Raw genomic sequence first — 19943 nt, 5'->3', positions numbered from 1 at the left:
ACTGGCGTTCATTGTCATAAGGGCCCAGTCTGCAATCCAAAAGGGGTGCCCCTTGTTCAGGTGACAAGTGTGCAGCCACCAGGCCAGAGACAGACGTACCTCTGGGGAAAGCACCATTGTCTGTGTCTTTATCCAATGGGGAAACCCATTCCACCTGGAGAGGATCAACTTCTGCAGAGGTCTGGAGTGAAACTGGGCATACTCCACCATGTCGAACATCGACACCATGGATCCCAGTAACCTCATCGCCGAGTGATTAGAAACCCGGCAACTCTGCAGGTAATTGCGTACTTTTGCCTGAAATGCAGAGATCTTTTCCTCTGTCACAAAGATCCTCTGTTGGGAGTCCAACAGGGCTCCGAGATGGAGCATCCTCTGTGAGGGAACCAGGGAGGACTTCTTCCAGTTTACCAGCCAGCTATGAGTCTGCAACACAGAGACTGCCAGTTGCAGATGGCACTGAAGTATCTCTGCCTGCCAACAACAGAAGGTCATCCAGATAGGGCAACAAGCGGACCCCCTGCATCCGCAAGTGGGCTGCCATAACTGCCATGACTGTGGTAAACACTCGAGGTGCCGTGGCCAGACCAAAGGGCAGTGCCTGAAACTGGAAGTGTTGGTCGACCACTGTAAACCTGAAGAAATGTTGGTGTGCTGAAACAATGGGGATATGCAGGTAAGTGTCCTGAATATCTAGCGACAACATAAAATCTCCAGGCTCCATTGCTAAAATGATGGAACGCAGGGTCTCCATCTGGAACAGAGGAACCCTCAAGAATTGTTGAGGGATTTGAGGTTGAGGATGGGCCGGTAAGACCATTGGGTTTCTGTACCAGAAAAAGATTGGAGTAATACCCCGATTCCCTCTGGGACAACGGAACCGCCACTATAACTCCAGCCTGGAGCAGAGAGTGTAACACCTTCTAGAATACCAGGGCCTTGTCTTGATCCGACTGACGGCCCATGGTGAAAAATCGGCTGGGAGGCCTCCGCCGGAAGGAGAGAGCGTATGCCCGAGAGACCCCTTCTTTTACCCAAGTGTCCGTGGTGGTTAGATACCAGCACTGTGCGAACTGAAGCCGGCCTCCCACTTTGGGGTCCCCCAAGGAGAGGCCCATCCCGTCAGGCAGAAGGCTTATCATCCGACTTGGAAGCAGGACGTCTTTTACTCCAAGCCTGCTTCTTAGGCTTGGCAGATTTCTTGGCCCCTGACTGTCTCGGAAAGGACTGTACTTTGGACTTACCCAGGGTCCTATAGGGCCAAAAGGACAAAGAACCTGACCCTGATAGGACTGTAGCCGATGGCAAACACGCAGACTTAGCTGCTGCCAGAGTGGCCACAATTTTGTCCAGATCAGGGCCAAACAGGACCTGTCCATTAAAAGGCAAGCATTCCAAACCTTTTGGAATTTGTGTCGGCTTTCCAAGAGCGCAACCACAGGGTGCGGCAAGCCGTCACCGCTGCCGAGGAGATTCTGGAAGTGAGGAGACCTATATCCGAGGCTGCATCATTAATGTATGTGGCTGAGTCTCTGAGATTACCCACTAACTCCACCTGCTCAGGTGAAGAGTCAGTGTCCAGAGACGCCTCCAAGCTATCAGCCCAACACTCCATGGCTCTGGCCACCCAGCACACAGCCATAGCCGGTCTGGACGCCCCCCAGCAAGGGAATAAATGGATATCAGGCATATTTCCACCTTGTGATCCGTAGCACTCTTCACAAGGCGTGTGACATGAGAGTCCACTTGCAGAGGAGTTTCCCACTTGGAAAAATAATTATTCGCAAAGGGGTATGCAAAGGCCAAATGTTTTTAAGGCTGGTACCGCTTACCCGGATTTTTCCACGCCTCCTCTAAATGATCCACTAACTGACCAGATAGAGGAAATACAGTGGCATCTCCCTTAATATCCTTAAAGAAGGCGTATTTAGATTAAGCCACGGGGGAATCATCATCCTCAATGACCAAGGCCGCACGGACTGCCCATATAAGGCCAGGTATATAGACTTTAGACTTAGACTCTGCCTCCTTAGTATGGAGGGTCTCCTGGTCTGAAAAGTCAATCATCTCATTGTCATCAGACAACATCATACTGCGCCATCTGAGACACTAAAGGCCGCTTAGGAGGCTGCAAAACATCTGAAAGGTGTTCCACCGTATTGGAAAATTAATTCACCCACGCAGGCTCCTGCGAGACCTGGGGGGGCGAAACCGGGAGACATTGGGGTACCATCAACTGCTTGGGGAACCCCTGCATGGGTGACGACACAACCGACTGCTGTGATAACCCCATCTGGGGGAACGTAAGAGGAGTCGCTAGCTGGCACACAAGGGTTGTAAGTGCCTTAGCAAAACAAGCCCAGGGCGGTTCCTGCACAGGCGCAGTGACAGAAATTGGGCTTGATATAAGATAACACGCCCTACATAACCCCTCAGTGTTTCCATCAACCTCCGCTAATGGTACATTACATGTGGTACACTTTAGCTGAAGAGGAAAATCACGTTTACTCTCAGACAAGATGAGTGTAATGTAGTGTGGAGTTGGTATGAAATACCGCCGGCCACATGGCTGGCAGTTCGATTCCCGGCATCGGCAGGCCGATAGATTAGCAGAGCCCGGCAGAGAAAGCCCGACAGCGCTGGAAATCCCGATCGTCCTAAAGGAAAGTATATTCTATACTGACCTAACCCCCTAACCCTCCTTTAGGGTGCCTAACCCTAACCTCCCCCCCAAGTGCCTAACCCTAATCCCCCCTCTAAGTGCCTAACCATAACCTCCCCTTCCCCGCTGCCTAAACCTAAGTCCCCCGCGGGGGGGTGCCTAACCCTAAGTCCCCCCCGGGGGTGCCTAACCCTAAGTTCCTCCCGGGGGTGCCTAACCCTAAGTCCCCCCCAGGGGTGCCTAACCCTAAGTCCCCCCCAGGGGTGCCTAACCCTAACCCACCCACCCCCTAGCCTAACCCTAACCCTCCCAGGGGGGTGCCTAACCCTAATTCCCCCCCAGGTACCCTAAACCTAACCCTCCCCTCCCGCGGCTGTCTGCTCGCGGCGCCCGGCATTCCTTCTATCGAGATGCTGGGCACCGGTCTCCCGGCGTCGGGAAAATGACAGGCGTCTAGATATAGACACCAGTCATTTATCCCATGCCGGGATAAAGCAGTCAGGAAGCAGGCTGTCGGGATTCCGGCAGCCGCCTTCCCGATTGTATACCCATAGTGTATGTGACTCCCCTCACAGATAAATGCTTTTACAGTGAGGCAATGAACACCCTGCAACACCGCACCGCAAGGGCTTTAGCAGAGGAAGAACAGGGATAGTAAAATGTCCGACAGTCAGAAGTGAAAGTACAGGCAGCAGCGTCAGCAGTTAGTCACATACAATGCAGAAATAAATCACCTGCAGTACCAGCATGGAGATCAACTACACAGACACAGAGCCTGGTAGGAAACAGTGCTGCATACTCTGACCTTAATCGCAGGAGAGCTATGCGGGGGGAACCGGACCGCGATGCCACCTTGATTCAGCGTCCAGCAGCATTTGCACACTATTAGAAAATGGCCGCCGAGGAGCAGAGAGGAGACGGGCCAGGGGGAGGAGTGCTGACACAGACCGCTATGGAGAGCCACTGTGCAGCAGGGGAGGCACCGGCTGTGAGACAGGGAAGGCCACTCCACTGACATGCAATTAACCCCTGGGATGCCAGACCTTTGCCGTTCAGCCGCGGCCCGCTGTCCCTGGTGGTCTAGTAGAAGCACAAGTTAATACCTGGCTCCACGTGCAGCCAGTCCCCAGGGAGCCCCCTGCCTGGGGACTTAGGACTGTGTTTCAGTGTGTACCATCCGAGGGACCCCGCCACTTACCTGCCCCCTTGAATCAGCCCACGGGTGGGACAGCGGGACAGTCCCAAAAAAACAGGACTGTCCCACTGAATGTGGGACAGTTGGGTGGTATGGTTATAATAATGTTTGGCACGTGTGGGGTGTGAAAACCACAGCCTACTGCCGATTGTCTGACCCAGCAGCCTGCATACAGTAACAGTACATCTTGCCAGACAACAGGGGAATCCTACCCCACCTGCTGGATTATGAAGGAGCCATCTTGCTGGGAGTCAGGGCACTCCCTAACATAAGCAGGGACCTGGGGTACTGGCAAGAAATCAGACATAGAGAAAGAAGAGAAAGGAGAGTAAAGAAAGACCTGAGATGAGAGAGAATGAGGACAGAAAGGAAATTGAAAGTAACATTTATACATAACCTGCCTGCAGCCGGAGAACGATCCTCACAGGAGAAAAAAAGCTGAAAAGAGGCAGTCTCCTATCTGCAGCTGTAACTAATAGTACATGCAGTAGTAGTTATGTGTTACATTACCATCATCAGCACAGCAAAAGTTATTACACCACGGACTATAGTGTTAACACTCAACTCCACTTTACAGCTCTGCCATACTGTACTCCTGCTATTCCTTCCCAAGAGCCCTGCTTATATAGGAGAGCTGTGATTGGCTGGCACTGTCATGTGCTTTTCAGTGTATGTTATATCCATTTCAGCATATGTTATATCCATTTCATCATATGTCATATCCATTTCAGTGTATGTTATATCCATTTCATCATGTTATATCCATTTCAGTATGTTATATCCATTTCATCATATGTTATATCCATTTCAGCATACGTCATATCCATTTCAGCATACGTCATATCCATTTCAGCATACGTCATATCCATTTCAGCATACGTCATATCCATTTCTGCATGTCATATCCATTTCATCATATGTCATATTCATTTCATCATACATCATATCCATTTCAGCATACATCATATCCATTTCAGCATACATCATATCCATTTCATCATATGTCATATCCATTTCATCATATGTTATATCCATTTCAGCATACGTCATATCCATTTCAGCATATGTCATTCATTTCATCATATGTTATATCCATTTCAGCATACATCATATCCATTTCAGCATACGTCATATCCATTTCAGCATACATCATATCCATTTCAGCATGTCATATCCATTTCATCATATGTTATATCCATTTCAGCATACGTCATATCCATTTCAGCATACGTCATATCCATTTCAGCATGTCATATCCATTTCATCATATGTTATATCCATTTCAGCATACGTCATATCCATTTCAGCATATGTCATTCATTTCATCATATGTTATATACATTTCAGCATACATCATATCCATTTCAGCATACGTCATATCCATTTTAGCATGTCATAGCCATTTCATCATGTTATATCCATTTCAGCATACGTCCTATCCATTTCAGCATGCGTCATATCCATTTCAGGATACGTTATATCCATTTCAGCATACGTTATATCCATTTCAGCATATGTCATATCCATTTCAGTATATGTTATATCCATTTCATCATGTTATATCCATTTCATCATATGTTATGCATACGTCATATCCACTTCAGCATACGTCATATCCAGAAAGCAATAATTTAGGTATATGACATATCCAGAAAGCTGTAATTTTGACTTGAATGGCCCCTCATACGCGCGGCCAAGCATAGCCGGCCGGAGAAGAGGCATGTCCTTGTGACACGCCCCCAATTCAGCACACTTGGAGGAATGCATAACACTCATGGAGGTGCTGGGCTTCCCCCACGCTCTCCTCTCACGGTGAAAAGATGAAGTGCGCGCGTTCACGGTGTCTATTAACCCGGAAGTTATCGTCACTACAACTTTTTCTATACGCGTGACACTGCAGCCCATGGTTGTGGAAGGCACAGGGCAGACTGTTTTAGCTGATTGTCTGATGTGCATCTCATCTGTCATTGGTTGCAGAGAGCATCCCCAGGACCAAATTATTTAGCAAAAGTGGGTCCTCCACTCTATGCTGCATACACTCTATATGATAAAGTGATGTCTTTAGTCGCCTGAACATGCAGGAACTGCACTAATATTAGTCTAACAATTCTGAGCATATTAATACTCTAAAGCTACAACTACATTGCTTCTATCTAATAATACTTGTCATATTAGAGTTTAATTAATTTAAAATGAATAAAAGATATAAGATAAGATATACATTGGTTTATTGCTTCTAACCCTTAACAACCTTGTCAAGCTTACTTAAACTAATAAATAATGACACAGACAACAATAGCTTGGCTAAAAGGTCACAGCTTTTATTTATAATTAATTAATTAACCTAACCAGGGTGGCAAGAGATTTCACCTCACTCAAGTACTTGCGGAACGACTGAAACGTCCCCCCTCAAGACGCACTAACGATGTGAGAGTCCCACTTCCCTCCTGGGCCAATCCGAGACGCTTCCGTACAAAAGCGCCTGGGTCCCCCTGCACGGAGAAGGACAAATTCCCTAGATTCTTCGAAGACAAGTGCCCCCACAAAGTTATCTTGCGCCACATAAAGCCACTGAGCTGCAGCATACTCCCGCCAAAGCCAGACTCCAAAGGAAACTGGCCCGCCACCCAAAACAACCTAAGCCCAGAACCACAAATCCTTATTGCACACACAGACCCAGGTCACTAAGATGCCTTCCGAACCAGATGGAAAATACCACTTTGCATCACCAACAAAAAGCTATGACACAGAGCCAAGCTACCCAGCGACACAGTAGAACTGGCTACTGACACATTCACCCTATTCTCGACACACCATGCTTACACGCCGCTCTCCAAGTCAAAAACAAGGCACCAGTTTAAACCACACAATATTCCCATCTGGACTTATTTCCAACCAACCTCTCACCACGAACAATCAACCACCTTCCAGCTGCACCACGGCATTGCTCCCGACAGGCAACCCCACTCGCCAAGCACACCCAATGTGGCCACCAAGGAAACATCAAATCAAGCACGAAACTCGAAGCCAAACCTTGCACACCCATCTACTACCTGTCACCCATAAAAACAATAAAACTGGTGTGTAACCCAATCATGTCGCTCCAGACCAAAATTATAAGAGTGGCCCACAAGCCAAACCATACTGTCAACCGCAGCAATTCCCATGAAAATCAAAAATTCCGTATAATGAGCACCTCGCCAAACCCAACCATCCCAACACAACTTTGAGAGAACACATAGCAACTATCTAGCACGGATGCATAAGAGGGGAATCTAAAACTAAAAAACCTACCCGTGAACCAAAAAGGGTCAGATCAAGGCTCCCGGGAGGAAAAATTAAAAAATCCCTTCACAACCCCCAATTGTTGAACGCTAGACGTTCAACGATTGGCTGGTAAACAACGTTTCAGGTTATCGCCAGGTTCGCAACTACTAACTGTCACAACATATAAGTCTCGTAATCAGCTGACTTAGCACACTCTAAAATCTGCATGTACGCGGGAGATGCCCCTTTAAATGCTGCGCCAAATAGCTTCCCCAATTTGAAAGAATTAAGTACCAAAAAACTGAAGCATACGATTCTCACCCAACCAAAACCCTGACCTAACTGTAGCAACTGAAATTTGTAAATCAGGATAAGATCGTGATTTAAAGCACCATTGCGTCCCACCAGGAGGGAGCTAACTCCAAAATGCACCGAAAGGGCAAATAAATTTCAGGATGTTGAGAAAAGTAAACTATCTACCATTTGCAGGAGACAAACACTGATTGAGTATATTATATATGCTATAATCAAATGATGTGTGTAAACAGAAGGCCGTAAAACTCCCCCAAATTTTGCAGCCAAAAGGGGACAAATTGAAAAGAGAGGCCTCAATCCCACCAGAAACCACCTGACCCATAAAACAAGCAACACTCTTTGACAGCTGCATGTCATTAGAACACCGGGGGACGGCGCGAACGGGGAAACCCTTCACTCAACCTGTCATAGCATAGCGACAATAATTGACTGGGTTGGGTCATGACTACCTTCAAGCTTACAAAAGATGAGATCCCCGCTGCGCCGACCCTGCTACTAATGGTTCCAAAACAAAGGAGCAAAGCAAATATTCTAAGACTTACCCTCTGTAGATGTCTGAGCACTAAAAGTTCATCAAGCCCGCAAAACAGGCTATTACATCCGTGGTGTCATTGTGACGAGAGGCAGCAGCGCCAACTGTATGTTAAAATAAAAAAATTTGACACCGAAATGAACAAAATACATGACGCAGCAACGCAAAATGAAAAATGAAGACGCGCTTTGTTGTTGCTGTCATGAACTAAACCCAATCTTGTCGAACGAGGAATTAACAAGACAAAAACTCAGTTGCACAGACCAGAGAACAACGGCTACGACAATTGGGAACAGCTCTGGACAGCAACAAATAACTCGTAAGACCTACCTACGCTAAACCCAAATACAAGAAGCCACGCAGAAATTTCACATCAAAAATAGAGGCCAAGAAACCCAGGACGAGCCAACCGCACTGGTGACAGTTGCCTCGACAATATGCCACTTAAGGCCAAGGCCAAATGCGATCGTCATTGAATAGAACCAGAAACCTGTCCCAACTACGTAGTACCTCATTGCCCTCTGCCGGCAAACGACCTTGAATGAAGAGGCTGGCTCTCTCCGGCAGTAACCCGCTCCCGTCCTAAATACAACTTGAACTATGGGAAGATATAGAAAGCTAAATTAAAGGAGCCTATAACTAACTACCCACGCTCCCTACAGATCGTGTCAACTGTAAATAAACCCGCAGTGTGACCAAGCAACTAAACAAATGATCCCCAAACGACAAAAAGAAAAACGTGACCCATCATCATAGACAAATATATAGGTGCACCCTGCGCAGAAAACTCAATAGGGAATGAATTTAAAACAAATGTTGTTCAATTGATGATACAAAATTAATTGTTGATATCCCCACCAGATGCAAAATTCTTGAATCGGTCTTTTAGAATGAAATAAATGAATAAATAGAGAAAAAAATATATAAGTCCAATGTCACCATAAATGAATAAATCCAATTAAAAAAGTTTCTTCATAATAACATGGTAAACGTCTTTCTTCTTATAGTACACTGGTCTGCCCAAAGTCACATAAGCCACTCAATTTCCTCTTCAAACACTATGGTACCTCTTGTTCCTCAAATATAAAAACAAGGGAAAATCGCAATAGTGTGATACAGTAATTTTATTTAGAGTGACAATTTAAAAGTGATTAATAGGCTGCGTACCAGACAAAAGGGTGTATAAAAACACCATCAAGCATTCGTAGAAACCATAGGGTACCTCCTGGGATCAAGAATCCACCCACTGTGCTTTTTGGTCTGGATCAGCTCCTCCTCTACCATCCACCTGGCTGTTAGAGGAGGAGCTGATCCAGACCAAAAAGCACAGTGGGTGGATTCTTGATCCCAGGAGGTACCCTATGGTTTCTACGAATGCTTGATGGTGTTTTTATACACCCTTTTGTCTGGTACGCAGCCTCTTAATCACTTTTAAATTGTCACTCTAAATAAAATTACTGTATCACACTATTGCGATTTTCCCTTGTTTTTATATTTGAGGAACAAGAGGTACCATAGTGTTTGAAGAGGAAATTGAGTGGCTTATGTGACTTTGGGCAGACCAGTGTACTATAAGAAGAAAGACGTTTACCATGTTATTATGAAGAAACTTTTTTAATTGGATTTATTCATTTATGGTGACATTGGACTTCTATATTTTTTTCTCTATTTATTCATTTATTTCATTCTAAAAGACCGATTCAAGAATTTTGCATCTGGTGGGGATATCAACAATTAATTTTGTATCATCAATTGAACATTTGTTTTAAATTCATTCCCTATTGAGTTTTCTGCGCAGGGTGCACCTATATATTTGTCTGTGTCTATTTGGAGTGTCTTTGTGGGTGAACACTCAGCACCTTTGCAGCATTATTCTCATACTCGTGAAGCGCTTGGAGTATTAACATTTGTTTTGCGACCCATCATCATGTCCTATATAACTGTAACCCCCCAAACGTAAAAGGTGCCTGCAAGAAAAGAGGGGAGGACAAACCGGCGTCACTCCTTCCTGAACATATGAAGAGAAAGTATACCAGATCATGTGCTACACCAACGTGTGCAGTCCCGGCCTGAACCCACTATTGCCAAAGAATCTGGATTTCTCAAAATAGGCACAGGAAACCGTGCAGCCCGAAGGCAGTCATTGTGTCCCAAAACACCTAATAACCACTGAAAACCCATGAAAATGACGCAGCCTTGTAGAACAGGCCACAAACTAACAACCGACCAAGAATTAAACGTGTCCCTCAAGGAACCATAACCCAAATTGCATACAAAATGGAGAAACTATTCTAAAGGGCCTACGAGGATGCATAATTAACGGAACTCCACAATTGCTGTACTAACCAGGAACTAAAAAACGCCACCTGTGTGGTAAACCACCCCACAGGAGAGGTTCAGAGATCCTGCAGGGAGGAACGAGGAAAAGGAAACCCCATCCGCCCCCCAAATACCTCTACACCAACCTGTGCCCACAAAATTCAGTAATAAACCTTGACCAAGCGTAAGCTATGGGGTGCCCTGATAGCACAGACTCAATAAACATCCAAAAGTAGTCTGAATGATAACCCCACAAACCCAACAAAATTTTCACCTCTAGGTTAGCTATCACCACTGAAAAGTAGACAACAACGGTGACTAAGGGCTCTATTTATTAACATTATTTTTACTAAAATAAAGTGAAAAAGGGTGTTTTCACACCCTTTTCACATTAGTTTAGTTTCACCTAAAGGTAATACAGGGCAATTGGAGTAGAATTCGTAAAATTCTACTCCAAGCCCTAAGTGTCACTTATTTTTAGTAAGCAGATCGTATTTCCCATAATTGTAATGGGAAAAGTGATCTGGCCAATGTTACTAAAAAATAAATTGTGAAAAAAATACCGGGGGAAGCCCTGTGATAATAACGCCACCTGGCGTTATCCAGGGTCTCCCCCGGTTACCGGACTCCTGCTCCGCTTTGACGGGGATAGCAGAGCCCCGAGCCGGCCCCAGTGATCAGCTGTTGGGTCTAAACAGACCACACACTTATACACTGCAAAAAAAAAGTAAAAATAAAACAAACTTACCTGACTCCAGGGACCGGAGTTCGGGGCTCTGGTGATGTTCTCCCTCCGGTCAGCTGGTCTACCATGGTGCACTGCGGCCCTGTCGTCACCTGACAGGGTCCCAGTGCAGTAAGGGATGTCAGCTGACCGGAGGACATCACCAGAGCCCGGATCATGCAGGTAAGTGTAATTAAGGGAGAGGGGGGGTCGATGGGTTACGGGGGTCCGCAATTGCAGGGGGCAGGGCTTGGCGACAGGGGCGGGGCTTAGCGCCCCGGGGGAGTAGCAGCGGCGGCCGGTCGGCGCATATGCGAGGCACTTGTCATGGTATTTTTTTGCGAAAATACCGTGACTAGTGTGCTGAGGGGATTCGCAGGGACAGAGCTTTCTCGCAAGCTCCGTCTCTGCAAGGGATTTGTAGTAAATCCCTGTGATATTGCCTGAATTCGCAATGCGAATTCACTCGGTAATATCACACTACAATCTGCATTACCAGTGTGGATTGTAGTAAATAGAGCCCTAAGTCTTAACCAGCTTCCTTGAACTCGACTCTAAGAAGAGGGCTAAGCCCAGCATAATGTCGGCAATCCCTGGCCCGGAGCTCGCACATGCAGAGGCGACAGGAGAGTTCCCAGGACCAGCCTGACCCCAGAGAGAATCGGGAATAATAACAGGCGACCATCCGCCTCCCGCCACCTCCGTGCACCAGGCTTACCGCAGAATAAGCTCTGCAGCGGCCCCGTAACCAAGGAGGGTCAACGCTACTGCAACCAGACCGAAGCCTCTTTACAGCCTAAAAGCATACCAAATAACCGTTGTGGTTCCGACCAAACTGGGCATATAAACTCTACTCATGCCACACATGAACCGGACAAACATGTAACGGACCAAACAGATGAATCACTAACATACCCATGCTCATCAACCCGTACACCCAATAGCATTCCATGAAAATTAGCATGTATATAAACTAGGGGTGTGCACCGGCCACTTTTCGTGTTTTGTATTTGGATCTTTCTTCGTGTTTTGGATATGGATTGGTTTTGCCACAACCACCCTTCCGTGTTTTGGGTTCTGGGTTTTGGATCTGTATTTTTTTTTTAAAAAGCATAAAAACAGCTAAAATCACAGAATGTGTTGGTTTTTCTGCTCCTATGCTATTACTAACCTCAATAATCTTAATTTCCACTCATTTCCAGTCTATTCTGAACACCTCACAATAGTGTTTTTATGTCCAAAAGGTTGCACAGAGGTAGCTGGACGACTATGCTAAGCGACACGAGTGGGCAGCACAAACACGTGGCCCATCTAGGAGTGACACTGCAGTGGTAGACAGGATGGCAGTTTGGAAAAATAGGCCCCAAACAGTACATAATGCAAAGAAAAAAAAAGAGGTGCAAGATGGAATTGTCCTTGGGCCCTCCCACCCACCCTTATGTTGAATAAACAGGACATGCACACTTTAAGAAAGCAATCATTTCAGCGCCAGGGTCTGCCACACGACTGTGGCTGAAATGATTTGTTCGTTTGGGCCCCCACAAAACAAGCTGGCAATTAATCTGTCCCTGCACAAACTGGCTCTACGGAGGCAAGATGTCGTCCTCATCCTCCTCATCCACCGATTCCTCACCCTCTTCAGTGTTGTGTACATCCTCATCCTCACAGAGTATTAATTCGTCCCCACTGGAATCCACCATCACAGGTCCCTCTGTACGTTCTGGAGGCTGGTCTCCTTGGAAGAGTTGATAATTCATTTTTATGAACATCATCTTCTCCACATTTTGTGGAAGCAACCTCCTATGCCTTTCGCTGACAAGGTTCCCGGCTGCACTAAACACTCTTTCGGAGTACACACTGGAGGGGGGGCAACTCAGGTAAAATAGAGCCAGTTTGTACAGGGGCCTCCAAATTGCCTCTTTTTCCTGCCAGTACAGGTACGGACTGTCTGACATGCCTACTTGGATGCTGTCACCGATGTAATCCTCCACCATTCTGTCAATGGTGACAGTATCATATGCAATGACAGTAGACATGTCAGAAATTGTTGCCAAGTCCTTCAGTCCGGACCAGATGTCCAAACTTGGTCCTGCCTGCCCTGCATCACCGCCAGCGGGTTGCTTAGGATACCTACGTTTTTTTCCTGGCAGCCCCAGTTGCGGGAGAAAATAAAGAAGGAGCTGTTGACGTGTCACGTTCCGCTTCAGCTGACAGTGTTTTCACCAGCAGGTCTTTGCACCTCTGCAGGCTTGTGTCAGCCGGAAAGAGAGACACCACATAGGCTTTAAACCTAGGATCGAGCATTGTGGCCAAAATGTAGTGGTCTGATTTCAACAGATTGACCACCCTGGAATCCTGGCAAAGCGAATGAAGGGCTTCATCCACGAGCCGGAGCCTGCGGTTGAGGTTTTCAACCGCAAGGCCCGGAGTGATTTTGGCTCTATCAGAGCCAAAATCACTCCCACTGACATCACTAGTGATGTCAGTGGGCCGGCATCTGACGGTAGGCGTTCCATTGGGAACGCCCCCGTCAGGGAGGCACGCCCCCGGCACGCCCACCAAAGGGGGCGTGCTGTCAATCAACATCGACAGCACGCCCCCTTTGATCAGACACAACGAGCGAAGGACTTTCCTTCGCTCGTCGCGTCTGGCACATGCGCACGACGGAGCTCCTGCCGTCGTGCGCATGCGCAGTGCACAACATCGACCCACTTGCGAGCGGACAGCCACTTGCGAGTGGGTCTGAATCAGGGCCTAAGTGCGGTAAGCCACTGTGCAATGATTTCCCTCAGTTTCTCTAAGAGGTTGTCAGCAGTGTGCCTCTTACTGAAACCGGTGATACACAGCGTAGTCTGCCTTGGAACGAGCTGGTGTTTCTGAGATGCTGCTACTGGTGACGCTGCTGTTGTTGCGTAAGGTGATACATCTACCCAGTGGGCTGTCACAGTCATATAGTCCTTAGTTTGCCCTCTTCCACTTGTCCACATGTCCGTGGTTAAGTGGACATTGGGTACAACCGCATTTTTCAGGACACTGAAGATACTTTTTCTGACGTTTCTGTACAGTCTCGGTATCACCTGCCTAGTGAAGTGGAATCTAAATGGGATTTGGAACCGGGGACACACTACCTCCATCAGTTGTCTAAATCCCACTGCACTAATGGCGGATACCGGATGCACGTCTAACACCAACATAGCAGTCAAGGCCTCAGTTATACGTTTTGCTTCAGGATGACTGCTGTCGTACTTCATCCTCCTCGGTAAGGACTGTTGGATGGTCAATTGTTAAGTAAAAGTAGTGGTGTTCCTACTTCCTCTCTGGGATGATGAACGACTCCCAGCAGCAGCAGCAATGCAGGACCCTCCGGAGGAATCCCAGATAGGAGAATCAGTCATGCCAGTGACATGGCATGCAGGACTACTTCCAACCCTGACTAAGGAGGAAATTGACGAGGAGAGAGTTGACGGTGTGGTTTGCAGGCGCTTGGATACAACAGGACAACAGGATTTAGGTCCCTGGACTGCTTACGGTCTTAGCCAAAGTTTCTGAACATGACAGTAACTTTTTATGAACGCACTGCAGGTGCCGTATAAGGGAGGATGTTCCTACCCCTACTTATTTCACCTTTACATATGGTACATATGGCAAGATAGTTGTCCGGATTTGGATAGAAATATTGCCAGACCAAAGAGGTGGAATGTTTGGTCTTCTGCCCAGGCATGACCGTGAAGGGCTTTTTCATCCCATGGACAACAACTGTCTCCCCCGGAGCCTGATTTAAAGAAACCACATCACCATCAGAATCCTCCTCGCCAACTTCCTCCTCAGCGCCAGCTACACCAGTATCCTAATCCTGTTGTACTTCAACAGTGACATCTTCAATTTGCATATCAGCAAGTGGACTGTGGGTGCTCCTTTCAGCACTTGCAGGGGACGTGCAAATGGTGGAAAGAACCACCTCTTCCCGTCCAGTGCTGGGAAGGTCAGGCATCGCAACCACCACCACACTTGGACTCTCCTTGGGGATTTGTGATATCTTCTTAGAACGCACATTTCTTCACTGTGCTTTTGCCAGCTTAACTCGTTTGATTTTTTTAGCGGGAGGAGGGCTTCCATCATCATGTGAAGCTGAACCACTAGTCATGAACATAGGGAAAGACCTTAGCCGTTCCTTGCCACTCCATGTCGTAAATGGCATATTGGCAAGTTTACATTTCTCCTCAGATGATTTAAATGTTTTTTTTATAGTAATTTTCCTGAACTTTGTCATTTGGGATTGTATGTGCCCTCTACTATTACATTGGTCATCGGCCTTGGCAGACGACGTTGATGGCATGTTATTGTCTATGTCATGACTAGTGGCAGCAGATTCAGCACTAGGAGGAAGTGGTTCTTGATCTTTCCCTATTTTATTTTTATCGGAGAAAGTTTGGTCCTCCATTTATGTTATATTGATATATACGTGCGGCTAAGGCGCACACAAACACAGAAAATAATTTTTTATTTTTGTTGGAGACTAGTGCACTTTGTGGGTTACACCACCCTTTAAGAAATGAGCCAGCCGGCTCTTTGCTTATGGGACACAGGCGCACACTTGGCGCTGCTGCTTTGAGGATGCAGGTGCGGCTATATCCCACACAATTCGCAAAGACAGAAAAAAAGATTATTTTATTTTGGTTGGAACCCACTTTGGGGGTTACACTACTCTTTAGCCGACAGACGCACGCTGGTTGCTGCTGCTTTGAGGATGCAGATGCAGCTACAGCCCACACAATTCACAAAGACAGAAAAAAAAGGAGAAATTTTTATTTCTTGTGGAGCGCACTTTGAGGGTTACACCACCCTTTGACGGACAAGCCAGCCGGCTCTTTACTTATGACACAGGCGCACGCTTGTCGCTGCTGCTTTGAGGATGCAGGTGCGGCTATAGCCCACACAATTCACAAAGACAGAAAAAAAAGATTATTTTATTTTGGTTGGAACCCACTTTGGGGGTTACACTACTCTTTAGCCGACAGACGCACGCTTGTTGCTGCTGCTTTGACGATGCAGATGCAGCTACAGCCCACACAATTCACAAAGACAGAAAAAAAAGGAGAAATTTTTATTTCTTGTGGAGCGCACTTTGAGGGTTACACCACCCTTTGACGGACAAGCCAGTCGGCTCTTTACTTATGACACAGGCGCACGCTTGGCGCTGCTCCTTTGTTGATGCACGTGCAGCCACAGTGGTCACAATTCACAAACACAGAAAATATTTTTTTATTTGGTTTGGAGTGCACTTTGGGGGTTACAGCACCCTTTAACGGTCAAGCCAGTCGGCCCTTTACTTATGACACAGGCGCACGCTTGGCGCTACTTTGTTGATGCACGTGCAGCTACTGCTCATACAATTCACAAACACAAAAAAATATATTTTTTTATTTTTTTTGGAGTGCACTTTGGGGGTTACAGCACCCTTTAACGGACAAGCCAGCCGGCCCTTTACTTATGACACAGGCGCTACTTTGTTGATGCACGTGCAACTACTGCGCACACAATTCACAAACACAGAAAAAATATTTATTTTTTTGCACTTGGGGCGAGCAACCCTGATGGACAGAGCACCCCCTGGACAACACTACAGCACCCCTTTAGGACTGGGACATTGCACAGGACTTTGGAGTGGACACAGCCCCTATGGACAACTGACTACACAACACAGTCCAGCCAGCCCCTATGGACTTTGGAGGAGTGGACACAGCCCCTATGGACAACAGCAGCACAGCCAGCCCCTATGGACGTTGGAGGAGTGAACACAGCCCCTATGGACAACAGCAGCACAGCACAACACAGCCAGCCCCTATGGACTTTGGAGGAGTGAACACAGCCCCTATGGACAACAGCAGCACAGCGCAACACTACACTGCACTACACTACAAAACACAGCCCAGCCAGCCCTAACTCCCACCCTCCCTCTTCACTGTCCACAGCCCAGTGAGAAAATGGCGCCGACGCGGATACCTTATATAGAATCCAAAACCCGCGAGACCCGGAAGGCGGGATGATGACGTTTTGCCTCGATTTCAGATCCGAGTCAGGCGGGAAAAGTCGAGCCTGACTCGGAACGGCCTCGGATCGGGGAGGCTCGGATTTCAGAAATCCGAACCCGCTCACCCCTAATATAAACCAATTATTATAGTAAAAAATTTCCGTCTAACCCCCGGTGTTCATCTTATTAGCCTGAATCCCCTTACTACATCACATAAGAGACCGAGCAAAATTCTACAAATTAAAATTTGCAACTCATTCTTCGATGCCGCGCAGCCGCGCTGAGAAAAACAATGATTTCTTACAATGCAAATTTCGCTTTATGCTAAACCCTATATCCTGCATCATCAGCCTTCTTATCATAATCACCTGACCTCTTGAATAAATGCCACGCGACCCACTTGCCATTTTACGCGGGCACGCACAGGTAACGGAAATTGAGAGTAAAAAATGCAGTAACAAAAGTTGTTAAACAATCATACTCACCAGAACCAGGAGGTCCAGAACCTCCTCCACAAAAATTTCACGTGAAGGAGCAGCCGGCTCCGCCGGGGACATCTTGACACGCACAGGGTCATCAACTGATCGAGTCACCAATTCTTCCCTCAACACTCGTCCCGCAAAACGTAACCTGCAACTACAGGATACACGTGAGGAAAACACAAAGGAGGGACTACTGAGGAAGTGGGGAAGTATGGGGGTGTGAGAGACCGCAGCTGTGATGTAAGTGGAAAAAAAAGAAAGAGCAGCCAAAACTGCCTGGGCTATGGGGGGAGCTGGGGGGATGGTAGAGGAGTAAATGAGGAGAGAAGGGGGGGGTAGAAAAAATAGAAAAAAAAAGAGGGGAGGGTGGGGAAAGTAAAGGGAAAAAAGAGAAAATTGGGGGGGGGATAATATTATAGGTGCAGAAGGAGGGAAACGCAGAAAACCCCTTGAACGGGTTGAAAGAAGGGGGGGGACCAGGGTGTAGATGGAGGGCCATGCGGGGGAGGGCCATGGAATAACGAGAAACCACTGTGGGAAGACCGAGGATGTGATGACAAATTGACATGTGTGAAGAGGCAAGGGTGGACAGGTACTGTCCTGGCCGCGCAGTGCTGAGGAGCACTACCATGTAACATGGGGTGTTTAAAATGGCCGCCGGACCTGCCGTTAGAGCAGGGCGCCGGGACCACCCAGGAAGGTGGGTGCCTAGCCGCACCATGAGGGGATTGAGCGGCGGAGAGGAAAGGGAGGTGCGCACAGAGCTAAGCCCCCGGACTAAGGGGCCAGAGAGCTGACGGGGCTGCAGAGTTCTAAGACCGCGCAACCCCGGGGAGGACAAGTGAGGGAGGAGGGTGGGGTTGGCCTGGGAGTATGCAGCGGGAGCTCCCGCTGGAGAACGGGTTAGTATGCTGACGGGGCTACTGAGTGGGAAGACCGCGCAGACCCGGGAAGGCAGAGCAGGTGAGGGAGGATAATATATTAATGGGGATATGTAAGCAGACCCCAAATCCCACTGTTCATGTAAAACTTCTAATATCCTTTAATTGTTATTAAATAGTGCAGTTTATTGAGTAATAGCCTAATTAAGGTTATGGGTATATATACACCTACATCTGGCTCAGGTGTAAATACACCTGATGGCAAAGTGGTGTACAGTATGTGCTATATATGGTGCTTTCTGTATGTGTGCACTGTCTTCCCAGGTAGTGGATAAGTGGAAAATGGGCCCTGTAAAATAGCCTGGGTCAAGTGACCTTGGAATCCAACCCAGGTAGCTACCAGGGTTGAACCCGCGATGGAACTGGGTAATGGTGCAGTGTAAATGGTGCAACCCGGGTCATGCCTAAAATTAGCTGATTGGTGGTTGTGGAGCAGTCACCTGCCCACTTTTTATGACTTCACAAGTTTAACAGGGCAGACCCGGGTTCAGTGTGAACGGGGCTGACCCAGGAATAACCCGGTTCGAAGGAGCATGGAAACGGCCTGACCTGGGTCAGTGGCGGATCCAGGGGGAGGGCGATAGGACCGATCGCCTCCCTAGCACAGTCCGTCTCACTCCTTAATCATGATCATCCTTGATTAACTCACTGCAGTGCATCCTGTACTGAACTGGTTAAGGTCTGCTCCTCCCCCTCCGCTTAACTGTACACCCCTAGCTGAGAGCTCTAATAAGGAGCTTTTCATATATAGTTCAGCCGTGTCAGCACATGTGCTTGGTGAGGCAGCTCCCAGGATGACGCTGGCTAAGGGCACAGAGCACCGAGTCCTGCACAAGTCAGGCACAGAGTTCGGGGGGAAGGGAGGGCTGAAAGTTTAGTCCACGGAATGACTCAGCTGCAGTTAAAGTAGCAGAGTTAGAAAATATAGTAGCAGCCAGCAGCAGGTGTGATCCTGTTCTCTAGCTCCCCGGCTACATTACACCCTCTCACTGCACACACGGCATTAAGTACTCACCCAGGTAAGTGGCTACAGATCTAATGAGTTTAACCGGCCAGGGATGGCACATGACTAATTGTTCCTTCCTGTGCCTACTTTCAGCAGGATCTGGTGCTGTGTGTCCCAGGCATTGTGTAGGAGGAACAGCCCACACGTCTGGAGGGGAGATGCAGGGTTGAAGAGAGCCGCACCGGGCCCAGGTGACTGGGGGTGTGGCCTAATCATGGGAGGTGTGGTCACGCCCCTTAGGAAAAAAAATATTATTTCAGCATCGCTCTGGGGAGGGGGGAGCTGTATGCCCCTCAGCCTGGCGCACAGCCAATGGGAGGCACAATCAGTGTGATTACTCTCCCCATAGACATAGGAGACTGCTGCGGCTGCTGCTTTAACAGCCACGAGCAGTCTCCCAGTGCAGCCCAGCACACAGCAACTTGTGCTGGGCTGCTGTGACTTAAGAGGGACGGGGAGCGGTGCCGGG

General features: G+C 47.7%; 1 protein-coding gene across 1 annotated transcript in view; it reads right to left on the bottom strand.

The window, feature by feature from the left end:
* The window catches only part of LOC148454117 (uncharacterized), a 77800-nt gene extending 60178 nt beyond the window's left edge, over positions 1 to 17622 (bottom strand). Inside the window, exon 1 of the mRNA XM_088461241.1 lies at positions 17531 to 17622. Within this exon, the coding sequence (XP_088317367.1) occupies positions 17531 to 17622 (92 nt within the window). The remainder of the gene's footprint in view (positions 1 to 17530) is intronic.
* Positions 17623 to 19943: the final 2321 nt, after the last annotated feature.

Source organism: Taudactylus pleione, unplaced genomic scaffold (assembly GCF_031769625.1).
Source record: "Taudactylus pleione unplaced genomic scaffold, aTauple2 ptg001031l, whole genome shotgun sequence".
Lineage (NCBI taxonomy): Eukaryota > Metazoa > Chordata > Amphibia > Anura > Myobatrachidae > Taudactylus > Taudactylus pleione.
This window is presented reverse-complemented; position numbering and strand designations above follow the sequence as displayed.